This window comes from Phoxinus phoxinus (genome assembly GCF_949152265.1).
Source record: "Phoxinus phoxinus genome assembly, chromosome: 4".
Taxonomy (NCBI): Eukaryota; Metazoa; Chordata; class Actinopteri; order Cypriniformes; family Leuciscidae; genus Phoxinus; species Phoxinus phoxinus.
In genome coordinates, this window is record NC_136879.1 from 25,497,237 (window position 1) to 25,519,670 (window position 22,434).

A 22,434-nucleotide genomic window follows, 5' to 3' on the forward strand; every position below is an offset into this window, starting at 1 on the left:
TTCAACTTCATTTATTCTCAGCAAACCAAACTACGCTTCCTTCTTTGGAAACATACATACAACTTATACTCTCTCAAGTGGCCAGAAAGCCTCAGGGCATAACAAGGTGTTTGTGACACTGTGTCAAGGTTAATTTTTTTTGTCGCAATGGACTAGGTTTTCTATTTCTATTCTGGGGTACAAAAAAAAACATTTCAATGGTTGACAGGTACCTTGTGGAGCCAGTGAAGGTTTAACTGCTGTCCGACAGCTACATGACACAGGGCTAAAATCTGGACCAAAAAAAAAAAGACAAATATTAAGTTTAACGAAAAACCGGGTGACAGCAACTGTTCAGATGAAGTGATAACTGGGGTAGGAAGCTAAAATAATGCTGAATGGTGACATGTACACACATGTGTGAGAGAGATATTTAAAGCGTTAGTGGTTTTGGAGAGGTTTTGGTATGCAAACCCACAGTACAGTATCAGTGCTACAACTCACCATTAAAAATGCAATATAGGTGAAGCCAGCTGCCGTGGTGGCCAATATGGGAATGGTTCCATCGCTCCACTCCCCTGACCGGTTATATAAAAACCTGTGGGAGCACAATACCGGAAAACCGTTAGAAGTTGATTATTCAGCATTAGAATTCGTGGGTGTCCTCCATAATGTTCAGACCTAACCAAATAACCAAGCCCCTGAAAAACAAATAGAAGCTACTAATCTTTTGACAGGCTCCACATTTCTCTTGCTCGCTCTCATGAGAGCTCTGGATTATATAAGTATACTTTTACCAAAGAGGTGGGTCAGAGAAGCATCTGTTTTACAAAAAGCATCATCTGCCTTGTGCGTATCTTTGAAACAAAGGGATATAAAGCATATGAGAGCATGAGCACAGTATCAGGGTCAGTATTAGCTTTCTTCAACATCTAGGCACAACGGTTGTGATCAGAATTGAATACCGGCCTACTCAATGTGTAGTATATCCTTTATATCCTGAAAAAGTGCATATTATTCCACAATAGGCTTCAAACTGTAGTATGCTGTAGACATCGTAATGCTATTTTAAATTCAGAGAGTCATAAAAAGTAAAATAAAATAAAGTTTTTATATAATGCTGTGGGGAAAAAATGGCAAATGTTATACTGCGTTCATGGCATGGCATGCCATGTCGTAATTACCGCGCAGTGCACTTTCGAATCGCTCTCGCGGTACTTTGATGTCATTCACCATTCAGTCAGTGCATCTTTAAGTCGAACACACTTTAAATCTGCAGTGGTCAGGTGGTACAGTGGCCACGGGGTACAAGTCATAGCTCTCAGAAAATGACAAGTTCAACAAGCACATGACGGCTTTTTACATGGCGTGAAAGCACCTTTAAAAGAATGTTTTCAACATTGATAAAATAAGAAATGTTTCTTGAGTGTTAGAATGATAATGGCTGCTAAACATTCAGCTTTGCCATCACAGGAATCAATGACATTTAAAAAATATAGAAAACAGCCGTTTTAAATTGTAATAATATTTCCACAACATTACTGTTTTTACTGTATATTTGATCAAATGTAGCCTGGGAGAGCATGAGAGACTTCTTTTAAAAACATAAAAAAATCTTACTGACATAGTATATACTGCAGCAATAGCATGTTAGTATGTTTATCTGAGTGTAGAATCAGGATGGAAAAGGGGTGGGCATGTCATAGATCACCCTTCTGAACCGACAGGCTAAACTGCAGCTTTGTGGGCGGAGCCATATCGAGGGTTTGCCTGCTAGATGCCTCTCCTGCCTGATCACAGATTCTACATGCTTGCACGGTCCCTCTGGGCATTAACTGGAGTTCGCTGTGAATCAACCTCTTTTGTCCTCTACAGTAAAATCAAGGACTCATGTACCTCCCATGAGGCTGTGTGGGAGGAGGTGGAGGCCACAAAGAAGGAGAGAAGTGACATTGAAAAGGAAAAGAAAACAGAAGATGAAAGAATTAAAAAGGAGATCAGGAGGATCAGGAGAAAATGACCTTGAGGAAAAAAAGCAAACAATGGCTTTTACAGTCACATTGTTTTTAAATGTCCTCAACCTGTTTTACGGAGTATGTGGCTCCTGGGAAATGGAAGATTATGCAGTATTGTTTCGTCATGCCTCGATTACTGTAATGCTTTATATATAGGCGTTTGTCAATCTTCATTGGTACGCCTACAGCTTGATCAAAATGCAACTGCCCCCTCACTTGTTTTCTATAACCAATACTGTCCAATAGTAATATACTGTATGTGGCTGTAGTTTACATCTGTGCCTTATGTTGTCTTGTTATTTGTTTATGCATATGGTATTTAATTGTTTTTTTCTTTCTCTTTTATTGTTTGCTGGAAAAAGAAACTGATGAAAACAATTAAACCGCTTTATAAATAAATTTGATTTGACTAAAAATGTATTTAATAGCTAAACCATGACTGAACGTACATGCAAGTGTTTTTGTGTGTTAATATTATACAGCATTATGCAGATATACTATATTATATATAATGTAATATAATACATTTTATATATAAATAAAAATTATATATCATAAAAATATTATATATTCAAAATAAAAATAATATATTACTATTAGTGCAGTCAAATCGATTAATCGCAATAATTCCATCTAACATAAGTTTGATTACATAATAAATGTGTGTGTATATACTATTATATTTATTATTATATGTGTGTGTGTGTGTGTGTGTGTGTGTGTGTGTGTGTGTGTGTGTGTGTGTGTGTGTGTGTGTGTGTGTGTGTGTGTGTGTGTGTGTGCGTGTATAGTATATACTCTATATATACACAGACACGCACACACGCGCACACACACACACAAGATATATACCGGTATATAGTATTTATAATATATATACACACATTATATAAAAACAAACTTTTATGTTAGATGGAATTAATTGCGATTAATCGTTTTGACTACTAATTACTATGTATGTATGTATGTATGTATGTATGTATGTATGTATGTATGTATATATATATATATGTATGCATGTATGTATGCATGTATGTATGCATGTATGCATGTATGCATACCGGTATATATATGATTATTTTTCTGTATTTTATGTAAACATTTAGTTCACAAAAACGAGCAAAACACAACAAGGAACACTGCCCTTGGTCGTATATCCCAAAATGTACTCTGCTCGACTTGCCCTTCCGTTTAATGTTTGACAAATTAACTGGAAATAATAGCAGCCTCGATTGCCAGCATAAGTTTCTTGACTCAATTATTAATTGGACTGACAAAAGCCCAAAAATGTTTTTATACAACCTTGCATTAAAAATACAAAATAACTGCATTTATTCAAGATGATAATTAGCTGGATTAAATATGTAACCAGTATGCAATGCAATGTAGCATACTACTCTAATTCATTGCATAATGCATACTGTTTTAAATACTAAAAGTAGTATTAGTATATACTGCACAGTATGTGCAATCAGCACTTCCATTCTAAATCCCAGCCAAAAACAGTCCAGCCTATCTATTAAAGTTGCAATCTGTTCCATCAGAGCCTTTTCCATGATCTCTGGATTACTTTAAGCGTAGGATTATACCAAATTTGTTTCGGGAAAGCTCATGAGTTTCTTAGATTTTTCTGTCCAGAGAAACAGAGATTGTGGGATCGTTGATGAAAGTGTATGATTTTAAAAGGCCTACTCACCAGTTAAACTCGCTGTAGTCATTGTGAGCCTCCCACCAGAAGTAAAACCACACCAGTAACAAGGAGAAAGTGCATAAGAGAATGAAGGTCCATAAACACTCCCACTGGAACAGAAAAACACACAAAAAAAATAGGAGTAAATAGGAGTTTTAAATAAATCTGTTCCATAACTTGTGTCGATCAACAAGTATTATTAAACAGGTTGGTATCAGCATGCAGCAATACAGTCACTGTGAGAAACTGCCAAAAGATAATCTCGAGACCTAGATGGAGAACAAAATGTCAAAATACTGTCAACACACCGTTTAAAAATTGAGTGAAATTTAATATGGAGTTCTCATAATGCATACTCATATGAAACTCTATTAATCTGAATAGAGCTGCTTCAATAGTGAGAACTGCCTTCATCACAGATTCATTATTGAAACATTAGTTCTGCTTCCTTCCTGCTGCCTGAATTCAGCTCACTTTCCAAGACATCAAGAGATGCATCAAAACGCAAACACTAAATTCATTGCAAATCTGCAATAATTCAATATAAATTTCCCCATACTTTACTCGCATAATGTAACAAATTATGCTTTCTCATCCGATGATCTTCGCATCAATGTTTGTTTAATAACTGGAAGTGCCTTGTAAAATATCCTATATTGATTTGTTTTATAGATTAATTATGGACTAAAATGAAAATATCATTGATATGGTAAGCTCTTTTAGTACCATGTTAGCCACTCTGGTATTTCTTCTCCAGTTTACATCTTCCAGTGGATGGAATTGGCATTTAGCATTTGGTATAGCATTTCTCAAACATATACAAACAAGTAGCCTATTCAACGACACCTTCTTTTGAGACAAGAGTTTAATTTTCAGCATATCACCAGCACTTCCCACACATTTTTTTGTTTGCACATATACCCCTGGCACAGCCAACCCCTTAACAATAACCAAAGTACTGTGAATAAAGTCCGAACCTAAAAATATCACAATTTATTTGACTCACAGAGTAGTGCGTTATCTACAGCACACAATAATTGGGTTTGTGGATTAATTAAATGGCTAGTGTGCAATTACATAAACCATGAAAAACAATAAAAACATTCATTTATTTAGACATAATTAATGCTTTAATGTTCGAATGGACTAACGTTACTATCATTTTCAAATCATTGTAATTTTCCTTAATGGGTTTCCTCTTTAATCCATCCTGGTGATTTAGTGTCAGTTCTGTAAGTGTATAGCCTATGGCAGGCAACTTAGAATTCCTTCACATTATGAACTGAAAGAAGACAAAAATACAGGTATAAACCACCCAGTAAAATGAAAACCTGATTTTTTAGAACAGCATGGTCAAATATAATAAAATTTTATAAATAAAATAAAAAATGCAACCTGGTTACATAAAGAAATTCACTCTGTTCTCATTGCAAAATAAAGACAATTCAGAATGACAGCACTTACTTCAATAAAAAAAATAGTGGGGACACAAAGTACTCATACTGTCAATCTTCTTCCTCGTCACTACACAAATAATGAAAATATAGTCTGTCATGAGGGAGCAGAGCAATGAAAACCGTTTTGAAATGTTCACAAATGCAGTTAGAAAGCATGTATTAATTCCTAAGCTCCATCATCCAAAAACACCTAAATATAGATGGATAAAGAGGATTATGGGTAATTCTAAGCAGAAAAATAATTCACACAAATAAATGCTGCTAAACCTGAGATCTCACACCAACATCACAGGCTGTCTGAATGCGCCAAATCAATAGCGCACCATAAAACGGGTCAGATGTCAAATGTGGTTTTGTTTTTCCAAATGATTTTTCCATCGAGTTTAAAAATGACACCAGACTGAGAACAACAGAAATGTCTAGCACGGACATGGGATGTGGGTGGATGCAGGGTGCTGGGTTTAACATTATAATATACAGTTAAAAAAAATTATATTCATTTCTATTAGCTAAATATTACATTTACGTTATGTTTTTAAAGATAAACTTTAAGTGAGCATTTACAGCAAAGGTTATCTACATATGAAAAATGGGGAAATGAGCATGCACAATTAAATATACAATACTGACCATGTTTTTTCAGCATAAGATTTATTATTATTAAGTCAGATCACTTCAAAAAACCAAAAGCCCATTTCTCCTGAACATGCTGCATAATTTGAAGTATCCTTCGTTGTGGGACAAGTCTTGCACCAAAGTTTAATAGTTTAAGTTATGGATTTATTCACCGTATAGCAACACCCTGCATCCACCCACATCCCATGTCAGTGTTAAACATTTCTGTTGTTTTCAGTCTGGTGTGATTTTTAAACTCGATGGAAAAATCATTTGGAAAAACCAAACCACATTAGACATTTGACCTGATGTGCATTGATTTGGCGCATTCAGACAGCCTGTGATGTTTTTTAAACATAATATTTATCATTATTAAGTCAGATCATAATCACACATCAGATCACTTCGAAAACCAAAAGCACATCTCTCCTCAACACGCTGCATAATTTGAAGTATCATTTGTCGTGGCCTTGTGGGACAAGTTTTGCGCCAACGTTTAATAGTTTGAGTTAGGGATTTATTCATGGCCTGAATGACTCATCCCTCATAACCTTGAACGCACAATCTTAAGATGAAGATAGTTCAGGGTATGAATTGATCAACTCGGCTGTGTTTTTGGCACTGCTGTGGTTGTAGCAGATTGCCATGACATCATCAGGGTCAATAAGCAACAACCAGGAGACAACTCGACAGAAGGGATTCAGAGCAAACTGTGTTTCCTCTAAACGAGAATATCATCTTATCATTAAGCCTCAAAGAGCTTATTTTCAGAAACGCTTGTTTGATTCTGTCCCGCTGATCTGAGATGGCAGCGCCACTTCACTACTTATTACCAAAGTGTTGAATTTGTGTTGTGCAAGTCAACTGTCTGGACTTTGAACGTCGTATTGTTACAATCACAGAGTTATGTCAGGCACAGAAACCCTTCTATGAACAAATCTAAAGGTAAAATCAAAGTAACAATTCCCTTCAAAACGATCCCAGGAAAGCTTTGCATGGCACATTAGTTTTAATGCTGTAAAGTAAACGGCTTGGTCTATCGCTAATTGGTTAAGGTGGGGTGAAATGGCATGGTTACAGTGCTTGCCTTTAATTATCTTCATTAAGTTAAACAGGCTTATCTGATGCTGAAATATGGGCATAATAACAATATCTCAAACTAAGATCTGCCAAGCACTGCCTGCAATTATGAAAATTAGCTTCTTTAGCATTTCCTGAGAAAAGAACCGAGCTGAACCACTGCCCAAAAACATGACAGATAGAGGCATACAAACCGCAAAAAACAACAACAACAAGAAAAAAAGCTTTTCACTGGAGTGCATTGACTTTGATGCCCCATAATCATATAATTTATTCATACAGTACCACACATCTGCCAACTGTAGACTGACTGCTAAATATCTAGTCCACATAGGCAAAGGGCAAAGAACACGGGGAGGCCAGCTGCCCGATGTGAGAGTGTAAAGGAGAGGCAGTGGGTGGAAATGAGCAGCGGAACAACGTCTTTTCATAACAGTCCCTCAGCTATAAGTCTCCTTGGTGAGAGCGAGGTGCAAAATCAAGTCCCTTTTTTACAGACTGACCCATTCTGGAACACATAATCCATTAACAGAACCGTTCAAAGAAAAGATATGCGTTCTAATCATAGAGTGGTTATTTTACTGGTGTACAGAAGCACTTTTCCAACACGGGTCTGAAAAACCAGACTAGACAGCTGAAAAGAAATGTCATTGGAGGTCAAATTTAGGTCAGATTAAAAGTGTCAAGACTATGCAAAATGACTTTACTAAAACAACATGGATTCAATATAGGACTACTTACATCTTCATGGGTTAGTTGGATCTTTTCTACCGAATAGACCCGCAGTAATAGAGGAAAGGGTGCTATGTAAATTCTCACTATAGTGTTGGCATTTACATAAGGGTATTTTTGGTCCTGAAAGTAGTTTCACTACAGCTCCACAGTGTCTGCCTGAAGGTTACAGTCAGACATGCTCGATGTCTAAATGTAAATGCTGTGATCCTGACTAATTTCCACTTGAAATTACACTCTGTTTATTTCTATTCAAGGAGTTTCCATTGATGTTAATTGTTATGTAAAAATCACTCTGGGTCAATAATGTGTAATGGTGTGGCGGCTGCCACAAAGAGTGCTTTCATAAGCTGCCTTTGCAAATGTGCGAAAGGAACAAAACGGAATATGTACTTTAAACATGGAAAAACATCTTCATCAAAGAACTAAATGTGAGATGTAGCAACATAAATCTTGATTTAAAAGCACTGAATAGCCAAGATCTTTGTAAATCCATACTTCAAATCCATAGTTAACCCAAACATTTTAATTCTGTCATCAATTAGTCACCAACCCATTGAAAAGCTCCAGAGGAACATAAACAGATTGAAGATTTTTGTCCATACAATGATAGTCAATGGAATCCAAAACAACATAATTTACATTTTTGGATGAACTATCCCTTTAACATCGTTCTCTCTTCTTCTCCAATGTAAAATAATAACTGTAACCTAATAATCTCCATGTTGATGGACAGGAAAGATTAAATCTGACAAGAACATGCGTTGTAGGTCACCTTGTAGGAAATGCTGGCACTAGAATACACCCATAGATCAATTCATCAAAGCCATTTAAAAATGCTGCTCTCTTCTGTAAACGTGAACCCTGAATGACAGCAACAGCCCTGGCAGAAGAGTGGAGAGATTCGGAAAGCAAAGTCTTCCTGCGTGTGAATCCAAGAATATTGCAGTGAACGGATTACTACGTGCAAAACAGCGTCTGGGGAACAGAAAGCAATCACAAATATAATCTGTATTCTGGGATGGCAAGAGTTTAAGAGACTCGGTTTGTTGCTGATGCGGTCTGAAGATGCATGTACATGTCTGTGGGTTTCTTCCAATCCACTGGAAATGACAGTCTTTACCCTGAGGGGAAAACACTGATTTTTTTTTTTTTTTTTTTTTTGGTGGCAGTTCTGTACCTGCTGTAGGCTGGAGTCACAGTCTGTCACTGTGCATCATGCCTATGGTGACACCCTGCCCTCAGTACTGACTGGAAAAGGAGAATGTTTATACTACAGTGTTTTCACCAGACCAAAAGGTATTTGAACTCCATTTAAAAAGGCTAGAAAGATGTTGAAAGGGATATTTCACCCCACCTCCCCCTAAATATAGCTAAATACGGTTAGCACAAAGGCAAATTTTTATGAAAGACACTGACAAATACATTCTATAACCAAAGTGACATTTCAGTTGATGAGTGCTGTATGAATGAAAGCAAAGTAAACAACTAGTTGTCTGTCGTGTCATTGACGCATGTATACCACACACATTGCGAGTTAATCTTTACTGTCAATCACTAATGTTAGAGCCGTCAACCTCCCTCAGATTAAAAATGATAGAAAAGAGGGGAACTGTGCGGAGTGGGTAGATCCTGAGAGGTTTTGGCAGCAAATCTGAGAGGATGAAAGCAGGCTGGCGTAATGATGCTGAAAATTCAGCTTTGGTATTAGGAATATATTACATTTTAAAACATATTAAAATAGAAAACAGTTAGCCTATTTTACATTGGAATAATATTTCACAATTACTTTTTTTAACGGTATTTTTGATCATATAAATCCAGCCTTGGTGAGCATAAGAGACCTGTTAAAAAACAATACTGTACAAATCCTACACTTTTGAATGGTAGTGTATGTAACTGATCACAGTTTTTTCACTACACGCCAGTCGCTGCTGTTATTGTGTATATTGGCTTGTACAGAGCATACAGGGGCCCATGGGAGAAAAGGACACTTCTATTCATGTGTCCTTTGTGTTGGGATGCGTAAATGGAAAAACTCTCAATTATTACTGAGGAGGGATCTCTTTTCAGTGGAGCACAGCTTACAACTTAAACAGGAGACAATTTATCTGTCACACTCACACTACCCAGACACAAATACAGGCTTCATAGAATAATTCAACAGAACTACATATTACACGTATTAGATCCATGAATGTTAATACTGGGGTTAAATCACAAAGCTTTTGTATTGAGTTTGAAAATGCCACATAGGAATCTCACCGCTCCAGTGATTCCACAGATTGAGTCTGGAATCATGAAATATGGATGCGCTTTGTATAATCCCCAGACCTCACACCCCAGAGTTTAGTGTGTCAAAGTGTGAGAGCTGGGCTCTGAAGCGATCAACTGTGGCAAGATGGAACAAAGGTCAAATTGTTATGTATGAGTAAAATATCATATCCGGTTTCATTTAAAAGTGACAGGAAACGACATTAGCTGCATTCATTGAGAACTGACACCATTCTATCTCTCTCTCTCTCACTTACAGACAGCTGAACTGGCTGTTTCTGTGGACAGGGTCAGGCCTCCCGCTATGGACAGTCAAGACTGAGCCGAAACTGCTGACAGCACAGCAAAAGCATCTGAGAGCCAGAGAACAACAGGAAACCAGGGCAATGGCTTTTAGTCTCCTTTTGTGGAATTGAAATGGAAATGTATATCTGCTCCCTTTTCGCTCATTTTATTGTATTAGGCATTGATCCAACTGCACACTGATTGGAGATATGCGATGCACATCTTCATCTGGTTCTCACACTATATTCTGAATCCAAAAAAAAAAAAAGTTAAAAAGCAAGCTCATGCCCCTACCATGAAGGTGGTACCATGGTAAGGCAATGTTTTTGGATGGAAATACTGTGCCACTTTGATATAGGCGACCACAAATATATTACAAAAGTACACCCCCCCCCCCCCCAAAAAAAAAGCTAAAATAAACGAAAACAGTATTTCATTGTATAATAATATATAATATGATTTATAAAAGAATATTAATATATATAAAATAAGTATCTTCTGCTCACCAAGGCTGCATTTATTTGATCCAAAAACAGTAATATTGTAAAATACTTTTCAGCAAGGATGCATTAAAGTTCCTATATTTTGGATCAAATAAACGCTGTGAGCAGAAGAGACTTCGTTTAAAACATAAAAAAATCATACCGATCTAAAATGCTTGAACGGTAGTGTATGTATAACAGGTCTCAAGTCCTTCATTGTAAGTCTATGAGATTCGTTCACCAGTTTTATTATCAAAATTTTTAAAGTCAGATCCACTGGAGTTTGTCCTGCATTATTTGATGAATCAGTCATGTCTATAATATAAGGACCAATAACAAATTATACATTATGTCTCCTGTAATTTTACAGTATTGTGCTGTTTTACTGTAAAAAAATTTACAATGATTATCAAACTTACTCTCAGACAGATTCCTAAGACAACTTTAGATTCCCTGGTGCCATGTGATGCTCCTCCTTTTGCTATCGACATGCATCTGTACTGATAAGACTCCAACTTTATCTTGGTTTCTCTGACAACCATCTCTCCTGCTTCTCTCAGCAACATGACCACAGTCAAAAATCTGTGTCACTGACTTTCAACACAGTCTTCTCCTTTTGCTCCCGTCTCATCTTACAGCCCGATTCTCTGACAAGCAATTGTGTCCCAACTCTCTTCTCCCACAGGGACCTTTACGGAGTACACAACTGAAAACAGCAATGCTCAAGGCAAAACTCTCCGAAGGAGAGCAAACATTTAAATAAATGCACATCCAGGGACTTTTGGATATTTTATTTGCTTGCTTAAAAAAACTTGCATGAAAAGGAAGGGTTATAGTTTTTCCACTAACACATGTGTTTTTGAGCTGCTGAAAGTCCTTAGAGAGATCATGGAAAAGGAAAAAAACTAGAGGATGTTTATTAGCGTAACACTTACTGTGGCAAATCAAAGGGTACGTACAACATGAAAGGCACATGTTCCCTTGACGCAGTCCCTATTCCACTAACGTAAAATGTATACAGACCTGCAATGTTTTGATTAAAGTCTTCTTTTACTAAAGCACCCTCGTGGACTCTTGGCCTCGCTCACTGCATTAGACAACGAGGGTAATACCATTTGTTGGCAGTCTGGAGGCAGCTCTTTCAACACACATATATTACATCACAATTCCCCTGATGCTCAGCACATGTCCTTTAATTAACTTCATGGAAGCGGTATCCTAGACAAAAAGTGCTTTGACGCATAAGAGGCAGATCGTTACTTATACTTGACTCTATTCAAGCAAACCCCAGTCAAAAGACCCTCAAATAAAAAGATTATGATTAATGTGAATCCTAATTAAATGATTTTATCCTCTATGACTAATATTTGCTTGCTGAAGTAAATCAATTGCATAATCTAATACATTAAAATCCGTAAGTCTTATGAAATCTAATGGCAGGCTCCATTTGTTTTTTTCTCTCTTTTTTTATGAACAAGGCTCATTAGTCTGGTTATTTCACATGTATACTATACAGTACAAATGTTGGTTCACTACACTGAGAAAGTTTTCTAAACGACTGACCTCTAAATGACCTAGAGTTCCGTAATAAGCTTGTGTTCTCATATTGACACTACATCACCTATGTCTATGCACAAAACAAACTAGTCTGGGTGACAGATAAACAACACAAGGGAACACAGAGTTTGCAATCAGCCAATGAATTTCTGACCTGACTGCACAGTGACCCTTGACTAATCTGAACTTTGATCTTCTCAAAAAGGTTTTCTTGGAAACTATGACTCATCATGTGACCTTATTAATTTCCAATCCCAGTTAACCTATTACACTTCCAAAACAATCTGTATACGTTGAGGTTGTTACTTGAACATTATGAAGCTAAGCTGTTTTCTATGGGTCGCAAGATAAAGTTTGCAGTCAAAAGCCGCGTTTCCACCGCGGGAACTTTCCCCAGGAACTAGGAACTTTGGGGTGGTACTCGGTGTGTTTACACCGCAGGAATCAGGGTCTAAATGAAGTTCCGGGTAAATATTTCCCCCTCCGAAAGTCCCTGCTGGCGAGGTAGTACTTTTTCAATGTTCAGGAACTTTCGGGGGTGGGACTTGTGTGCTGAACATGCTGATTGGTTGTGTTCACGCCGCATTTTGATTGGATGACTCCACGCAGCATTCTATTTTAGCCGGCATTTTTAAAAATCTAGTTCGTGGCTTCATGCATTAAGAGCTGTCTGTCTGCAAATATGAAATTTAATTTAAAAAAAATAAAAAAACACAGCTGGACCGACGACAAGGTTCAGGCTTTATTAAGCGTATTTGTGTAACAGGACATTTTCTGTGCGTTCGTCCCAGCCATCTCACGGTCAATGTCCGCATCGTCTAATTTTATAGCATTACGAGCTTTCTGAACACGCTTTAGTATCAGTGCTCGTCTCTTTTATGCCGTTTTGTTAATTACCTCGTTAGTAAACCAATACATCACAAACAACTGCAGCACAGTTTGAATCTCCTCCATACTTATCATAAATGTGGCGCTCAAAACTGATTACTGTCCGTCGCAGACTGGGAGGAGCAGTTGCACGCAGTTTATAATCTTCCCGGTACTTTAGACCGCGGTGTAAACGCAGAAACCAACCGGTCTGGGGCAAAAAAAGTTCCTGGGACAAATTGTTCCGGGTAATTTCGGTGGAAACGCGGCTAAAGAAACAACAACAAATATAATTGTTTTTTTATGCGAGACTTTTATTTTGAAAGACGTGTGTGAACGCTGTTGACTCTTCTGTCAGACGCAGTTTAAGTAAAGAGCGCCTGAGAAAAACATATTGCCTGATTTAGATTCTGCAGTCAGATGAGATGTCAGGTTATATGTCAGTATTATTATTTTAAGGTTATTTCTGTCAGGACCACTATTGTCAAATACGATTGACAATTAGCATATAGTTTGGATTGGCGGTATGGTTCCGTTCAGGGTGAGAACTCCCTGCGCATAGCATGGATAAGAGCAGCAATTACCCCCCGTAGGGTAAACAGAACAGAAGCAACATGAATGTATGCAAATATAATTAATTCAAGATTTTAAAGTACAACATAATTCAAGAATTTATTCAGATTCAAGCGGATTTAGAATGCCAAATCCTGACTGACAAGAGGAGGAGCTCCTCCTGAGCTCCCGAGAAACGCGATAGCTGCTGATAATACTGAAGGAGTTTATATATGTATACAGTGATAGGCGTCGTATTCCTATAGGTAGACGTGGATCACCCGAGAGTCAGCTGATGCGAGCTTGACTAACGTGACCTGCCAGAACTGACACTACGCTTGATTTTCGTAGCTTGTTACAAAATAAAAAGTCTCTCACCTCAGAAAAACTAACTTTCCTGACCTGTTAGCCGTTATACTGTGCTCATTGCGCGCGAAGGCACGTGATGTATATCACTTCATAAAGTGCAAAAATAAACTAGATTAAAAAGTTCGTTGAAACAAACTTTAAGTTGGCTTGTGAAAGTTTGGAACAGAAAGTTTGAAGAAGTTTAAAGTAGTTTGAAGTTTAAATTAGTGTAAAGTTTATAGTTTAAAGTTTAAAGTAGTTTAAAGTTTAAAGTAGTTTACAGTTAAAAATAGTTTAAAGTAGATAAAAGTTTAAAGTAGTTTACAGTTTAAAATAGTTTACTAATGATTTATTAGTTTAAAAATAAATTACGAGCATGCGACATAGTTATGTTGTCAATTAGTAAGTCATGAAATTACCAAAAAGCACCAATAAATTACATAACTGGTATGTCGTGTGTCAGCTGGGAAGGATTTGCATGCAGGCATGTTTATTCTATTAATCCGGAGAATCTTCCATATTTCCATTTTATTAACACCTTATGTTAGTATTGTGTATTTACCATGGTAACTGTTGTATCCATAACCCCAAAATGCAATTTTTTTCACTTGGTGTTTTTTTGTATATTTTGAATTGACTGTGGTGGCAGCTACCATCATACTAACTTTATTGTATTAACAAAAACTAGTTTGGGACTTACCTTATACTGTTAATTCATCGGTTCTGGTCATAATATTATGATAAGCAAAGTGGGACGGTACTTGTGTGTCAACCAATTTTGTGAAATACATTTGTGTTTGTTTTTTTAACGCAAATTTATTATAATTATATAGGCTAATTAAATAGGAATTAGGTCAACTTCCTTAAGAAAAAAAAGTGTAGCGGATAAATGACCATGGAAAACGTGGGTCCTAAGGCCAAGTCAGTTGAGTTCCACTGTTCCACCGGACACCACACAACAACAAACATGTCACGATCAGTGTAGTCTGATTCGCGAATGAACCATTGACGTGATTCTGAATATTTTGGGTTGGTTCTTTTAAATTAATAGGTTAAACAGACTCTTTATTTGTTTTGAGTCTTTAAGTAGTAACAGAATGAAATGACTAAGAATCAGAAAAACCAAAGTTAGCTTCTTTGAAATGATGCCGCTTGTTGGGGCAGTGTGAACCGGATTTAATCACTGTTGAAATCTGATCCAAAAAAAACTTCACCACAGCAAAACTGTTCGCAAAAACATTCAAGTAAAAGGTGTGTGCGACGAACTAAAATGAGACATCTTTAATTTTAGCTGTGGGATTTGAGCTTTAATAAAGTCTTCAAGTCACAGCCAGACGGCTTAGAGACAGGGTAACTCACCTTGGTGGTGTCATCATGTGACCGCTGGTAGCGTTTCCAGCGGCAGCCGTATATTCCGGTTAGACATGACAAACACAGCTGTCTCTCATAGACCTGTAAGGGTTGGTGCTTCACCATGCTCCTTCAATCCAGACTCCAACCCACCTCACTATCATCCCACTGACCGCCAATGACCCTGCAGAAAGACACACACAGAGCACTGCATAAAACAAACAGTAGATTAGCATTAGAACCATGTGACACTTCAAATGGCTGACACATCCATAAATCATAAGAGGGGAGGAATGGATAACTGAGAGTGTTTTTCCAATTCCAGTATTGTCACTGATCAATGCCATTCCAGGTCCTCTAAATACTGTATGCATGATTCTTAAAACTGACCATTCCAGCTAAATATGTGCTTGTTAGAGATGTTGAAATTTACAATTCAAAAGTTTGAAGTCAGTAAGATGTATTTTTATTAATACTTTTACTCAGCAAGAATTATTTTAAAGTCATTTATACTGTTACAAACGATTATATTTCAAATAAATGCTGCTCTTTTGAACTTTCTATTCATCAAAGAATCCTGAAAAAAAAAAACACGCGTCACGGTTTCCACAAAAATGAAGCAGCCAACTTTTTAACATAGATGATGATAATGTTAATATGAAATGTTTCTTGAGCACCAAATAAACAATTAGAATGATTTCTGAAGAATCGTGTGACACTGAAGACTGGAATAATGGCTGCTGGAAATTCAGCTTTGCATCACTGGAATAAACTACATTTAATAATATTTAATAAGAAATAAGAGTCATTTTCAATGGGAATAATATTTCACACAATATTTCTATTTTTACTGTATTTTTGAACAAATAAATGCAGCCTTGGTGAGCATAAAAGACTGCTTTCTGTGTGTGGATCAATCTGTTGTGGACCCTCAACTGCTCTCGTGTTCATGTGGGTCAGGCACCAGATCGGCGCCGTGCCCGTAGTAATCATCACTGTATTACCCAAGAGAATAAATTCACATTCTTGCCGCTTCAGCCCAGAGATTTTCCACTGCTTATCAGTCTCTATGAGGTACTAAGCCTCTGCAACCCGTATCAGGGAAGGCAGTGAAGCACTGGCATCAGCCAAAACACTGTCATCTAATAAGACAGCTTTTTCATTTACACAAATCCAAGCACTGCGGAAAAGCTGACAGAGAAGTACTTTCAATGTTGTTCATTTTTAGATTTCCGCTACAAATCTGCTTAAACGTTTTACGTTTAATAAATAAACTGTTTACAGCACCCATCAAAAGCTTGGGGTCAGTAAGATTTTTAATGTTTTTGAACTAAATTAATTATTTTATTCAGCAAATATGCATAAAATAGACAGTACAGACTTTTAAACAGTTACACATTTTCTCTTTCAAACAAATGCTGTCCTTTTGAATTTTTTTTCTGAGAAGAATTCTGAGCACAACTGTTTTCAACATTGATAATAATGTTTCCTATGCCCAAAATCATGATTTCTGAAGGATCACGTGACACCGACGACTGGAGTAATGATGCTGAAAATTCAGCTTTGCATTTTAAAATTGATTAAAATAGAAAACGGTTATTTTAAATTGTTAAATTATTTAACAATATTACGTTTTTTTTCTGTATTCTTGAGCAGAGCAGAGATTTAAAAATCTTACCAACCGCCACCATATTTAGCTATTAGCATGACTATCATAACTCTGAGCATCTCCTCTTCTTATCCGCTAAATGATTCATTGCAGTAATCAGGGACATCAGGCAGAGAATAGAGACCACCAGCAGCCTTTCATGTGCACTGTATTGGTGGGAGGTGTATCCGGTAATTAGAGGACCCAACAGAGCAATGGGAGTTAGTTGCGTCACCAAGATCTCATGTGAATGTGCATGAACCCTCAACGGAACATGATAGCAAAGACATTTCTGTAGTTAACTGAACATTACAGGAAACATCAGAGGTCACGTCACCTCATTTTGACAGCATGAACCTGCATAGTGCTACGATGAATGTTAGAGGCCGCGCTGTTGAACTAGCATCCGCTAATTTGCTTGACCATGTCCTTGGAGTTTTTTATATTATTTTTTATAGGCTATTATATTAGAAAAAGCTCCGCTTGTACAAGGCAGACTGAAATATTTTTTCTCAAGGGTGTGTTATATAACAAAAATCATTTCTTTCATAACAAAAATTTGCTTCAAATGCTTCTCTCGTGTTAATTTACTGTAAATTAGCTGTCAATGTTAGTTCATTAAAAAGAAAGCAATCATTCTTGCACTCCCATGCAGAGAAGAGAAACCATTTTGGAGAACTGTTGAATAATTAAGCGTCTCCTGTATTTACTGCTGGGTGTGTGAAAAATTTAGAAGGGGAACGGTAATCTAACAGGTGGGATAATTATAGCGTTAATTCGATCTGGTAAAGCCAGCCATGGCTGAAAGGCTTTTTACATCAACATTTGTTTAATACTTGCGTGCCAGGATACATCTAGAATGAACCATTTAATAAACTAAGCTAGAATAAATCATCATGTATTTATTCATTAATATCATCCAGGAATTAGATGGCTCAATAAATAAGCGTGGAGGTTCAAATAATTAGGATTAGTCACTGTTGTTGTCATGAACTGGAGATGAAATGCAGCCGTCAGCTGTTCCGTGTCTCAACAGATCCCTCAGAGAGGGAAAACATGCTATTACACAAGACCACGGTGAAGCAGCGCAAAACTCTGCTGTCTCTTTAAATATATCAACTTTCTGCCAGGTCACCAGTTCACGTCATTATCAGGTGAAAGGGAGAAGGTAAGCACTTGCGAAGAACTAATGATTCACTTTTAGACATTGTCAGTGGAATTGTGTATGTCCTCTATGATGTCTATCGTATTTCCCAGAAGTTGCACTTGATTTATAAATTGTACAAGGTAAAAATCACATTGTTGAGAGGGAGAAAAACACAGATAAGTCACATTCTATGCGTTGGAATTGAAGACACAGTACGTTTAAGATTATTATTTTTTTTAACGTGACATGTTCTGGAAAATACGGTATCTATGTACTATGATGTCACCCCAACAGCACTAATGATGTCAGTGTAAAATGTCTGAGTAAGAGACAAGGTCACGCACTCTGACTCAGCTTTCTCGTAATCCTCAATGAATAAGACTGTCATTCTTGCATTTTGAATAAAATTTAATCTGCATCAGCCAGCTACATAATTTTAGCAACTGTTTAAATCAACAGAATTCACATCAGCAAGTGTTTAATTGTGCAATACATAAAAACACACCCAGGCAAGAGTCTGTTTACTGTATGTCAACTAGTGTGAAACTTTTACGTCGGGCAATCGTTGTTGTTCAGCACTGAAAGCTCTAGTTGACTCTGGCGCCATATTTTTAGGGTTCTGACATGGGTGAGAGAGTTTAGGAACAATATTCTCCTTTTTTGCTGCTTCATTTCCTATTGTCAGAAAACAGCCTCCATTAAGGGAAACGGTTCAGCAGTTTGAATCTCAGATTAGAGATAGAAGAGAAAGGTTGAGTTAGAAGGAACCTTCCACGGCAAAAAGAGCCATATCATTGACAGTCTCAAGAGCCATGCGGTCACATTAGTGAAATTTTGGCAAAAGTTTGTGGGCAAAAAAGGTCCATTGTTTATTGTCAATAGTTTAGTGATGCATGAGGCACAACTTTCAAGCAGCTTTTTGTTGGTCCGTGTGGCAAATCCATGAAATCTGCATGGAACTTTTTTTTTCACCCTGATGCAAATTTCCCAATCATGAGGATTCATATTAAAATGCCTGGATTTTGCCTGCGAAAGTCGCCGAACAACGGTAAATTTGACCGCACCTTTAGGCAGAAATGTCAGTCTACTATTAGTATCTTAAACATGTTTACTACTTAGGTTAAAGTACTGGTCACACTGAGCAAAAAGATAAGCAGGTTAAACGGTTTACAGCCTGGTGACAAACTAATCAAGCCACTGAGTCATTTTAAAGATGTCACTGTACCACGGTCAATTTGGTGAGACGTTTAAAGTAACCGCAGACAATCAAGGGCTCCTCAAACTGATGCGCTACAAATGAATACCATCGGTCCTCGACAAGTGAAGAGACAATTGAAGAAAATGATCACAATCACCTCTTTGCCTTAGGGAGAGGTTGCAGATATTTCATTTTTATTCAGGCGTAAGATGTCAAATCTGATCGATTTACAGGACAAAGGTGTTGCATTTTCCACAGGAGGAGATAAATTGCTTTCTTAAGCTTTTCTTCATGTGTGTATCAGGTAAATTATTCTTGAAGGAGCAATTTGTTCCAGTTCAGATGTTCAGAGTAACCGGTGCTTAAAGGAAATAAAAACTTTTCACAGAAACCCTTTGTGTCTTACTGCTACCACAGAAAATAATACTGATTAACATGAGGATTCAGTTTGAAAACAGTAACAAAAAATAAATAAAAAAAACACTAGACTGGCATCTAACTAGTCTAAATCATGTTGTTTTTACTAAATGGAGGGGTTATGATTAAGATGATACAGGCTCTGCCATGGCCTGACTCATATTAGCAGGTTGTTTATGTCTGACTCCCTCCGAAATGAAAGTGTTCCAATGCTGTGTCAGCAGATCCCAACGCCCCCCCCCCCCCTGCCCGCCCTCCCTCTCTCTCTATAACAACTAAAAGATATTCCAGTAACCATCTGTTTGCTCAAAACTGCCAAATACCTTTGCGCAAAGCCTGAGTTAAAATACTCCCTTACAACGAGGGAGTGAATGTGACCTAACAGATCAGATGATCACAGCCCCTTTTTAAAACACTTCAGGCTGGAATTTACAAAGACCACAAACAGTTCGGACTTGACCTCTTCCACAGCACACCTAAATAAACACAGACAGGGTCTGAGCGGCGGAGGACCAACAGAGCTGGTGCGGCTGGAGGTGAAATAATATTTGGGGTGGTGGAGGTTGTTTCTTAGAATATTGTTTGAGAAACTGAGCCTATCGAACAAACTGAAAAGGATGCATACAACTTTAGTGGTTGTGCAATGTACCCTACGTTTGCCTATCAAAAAGTTGTATTTGGCGTTAACTTTTATAACAACCTCATTTCTCAAGAACTAGATAAAAACTCAAGAACTTCCCTCAAGAGACTGAAATTCATCCAGTATAGTATAATCTCCAAACATAATGAGACCAAGAGTTTTGCAACTTCAGGAGATTTTTATTTAAAGGGGTCTGTCAACAAACTTCCTCAAACCCTCTCCATTGACTTTGTATTGCGTGAAGCTGCCTCCTTGTTATTTCTTGCTTCTAACAAAAGACCGAACAATGCCTAAAAGCTACTGTGTGACAGGGTGTACAGCAAACAAGCTAAAAAAAAACAGAACTAAGTTTTCTATAAGCTACCGAACCGTAAAAGCTACCCTTTAAGGAGACAAAAGTGGATACAGGAAATAAGACGTGAAGCATCAGCAGGAAGAATGGGTAAATTGTGGGATCCTGACACTCAGTATGCCTACGTGTGCAGTAAACATTTTGTCACTGGTAAGTCAAATATCCAAATGTCAGTTTTATATATTATATTTCTGTAAGCTAAGCTATTCTGTCGCTGATTACGTTCCCATCCAGTGGGCGTAGTTCTCAGAGTAATATGACACGTTGCGCTCTGGCTCACTCTCAATTGCCTCTATCCACTTTTGTGTCATTAAACGCTCGTTTTTTGGGTCGACAGCTTATAAATTTAGTTCTGGGTTTTTTTAGCTTGTTTGCTGTACACCCTCTCACATAGCAGCTTTTAGAGATTGTTCTGGTTTTTTTTATAAATCAGAAATGACAAGGAGGCAACTTCACGCAATACAAAGTCAATGGAGAGGGTTGGGTTGGTTAAACGCCCCCTAATGCCAATGAATGCTTTAATCAAGACCTCTAGTCTATATTATTTAGTTTTACGCCGATGTCTGCATAAACAGTGTCATTATTACAGTGTCAAATGAGTTCTGAGACATGCTGGTCCTCAACTCCATGCGAGAATGGCTTTTGAAATGGCCTAAATTCATAAGTCTTAAAACCATATTCGACAACATAAAAAAAACGAAATAATTTTTAGAGTAATTTTATGAATACATTTTATGAATTTATGGGTACTTTTCACAGCAATGTGCACTGGCCGCAAGAGCTTTTTTGAAAATGTCCTTGGATGCTATATTATTTATGTAAAAACCGCTCAAGTCCAATTAGGCTTATTCTTGGTGACAGAAATTGACGAAAAGGTCCGTGTTTGATTGATTCCATACATCAATCATTTTTGTTGAGAAATTCTGTTGTGAAGAAAGACGTGCCAACTTGGCAGTCCGCAGCTCGCTCAGAATTCTAATGAGCATGGCAAAATGCTGATGTGGAAATCTGTTCATTCAGAGGGTCCAAAATGCCAACATAACACAACATTACAACTGCGTATTAATGCAGTGTTTTATAACCCTTTCGGGCAGCACATGACACAAATATAGCAATGGAAAATGTTTATGTGACAGCAAAATAGGTTGCTTGTGAAACATTGGGCCACTATTTAAGTGACACAAATGACACATAAATCCCCAAGTCATTACCTCAAGTCAAGATATGAAATGAACCCGAAGAGAATGCATGGGGATTGCAATCTACACTGGCAGAAAGCATAAATGTGACCACAATCAAATTGTATGAGACAGAGGAGAGGCCATAATTCTTCATACTGTCGAGAAAACAATGGACCTCTCTGTCATAATGTCATATGGTGAGGTCTAACATAATTTGTGAGTACTGTAAAATAGAGGTAAACATGAAGCTATGGCACATTCCAAATCAAATGCTTTATTTTTGACATGCTTATTTATTATGCAAAACGCTAAAATCTATGTATTATTTATTGACTGTCTTTGCACAAAAATGGGACTTAAGCAATTAAATAAACTGTCTGATTCCCTATTAAATAAAAACAATTATATTAATTACACAGATCTTTGGAATACTTTATTCCTATTATTCAAATGTGGAACAAAGTGTCAAATATTTTTTATAATTGACCCTTCGCAGGGAGCTTGATTGACAGGTGATCTGACCAATCATACTTCGCCATCCGCCATTTTGTCCGATAAAGCAGTCAGG

General features: G+C 37.3%; 1 protein-coding gene across 8 annotated transcripts in view; it reads right to left on the bottom strand.

The window, feature by feature from the left end:
* Positions 1–22,434, bottom strand: part of gdpd5b (glycerophosphodiester phosphodiesterase domain containing 5b) — a 49,237-nt gene that overhangs the window by 17,628 nt on the left and 9,175 nt on the right. For all 8 annotated transcript variants that reach the window (XR_013797115.1, XR_013797116.1, XR_013797117.1 and 5 more), the window contains 4 exons: positions 15,293–15,467; positions 3,691–3,794; positions 484–577; positions 213–272 (listed from right to left, as the gene is read on the bottom strand). Coding sequence is in view for 4 of the 8 variants with exons in the window: in XM_079609227.1 (XP_079465353.1) it covers positions 213–272; positions 484–577; positions 3,691–3,794; positions 15,293–15,409 (375 nt within the window). In the remaining 4 variants the exon portion in view is untranslated. The remainder of the gene's footprint in view (positions 1–212; positions 273–483; positions 578–3,690; positions 3,795–15,292; positions 15,468–22,434) is intronic.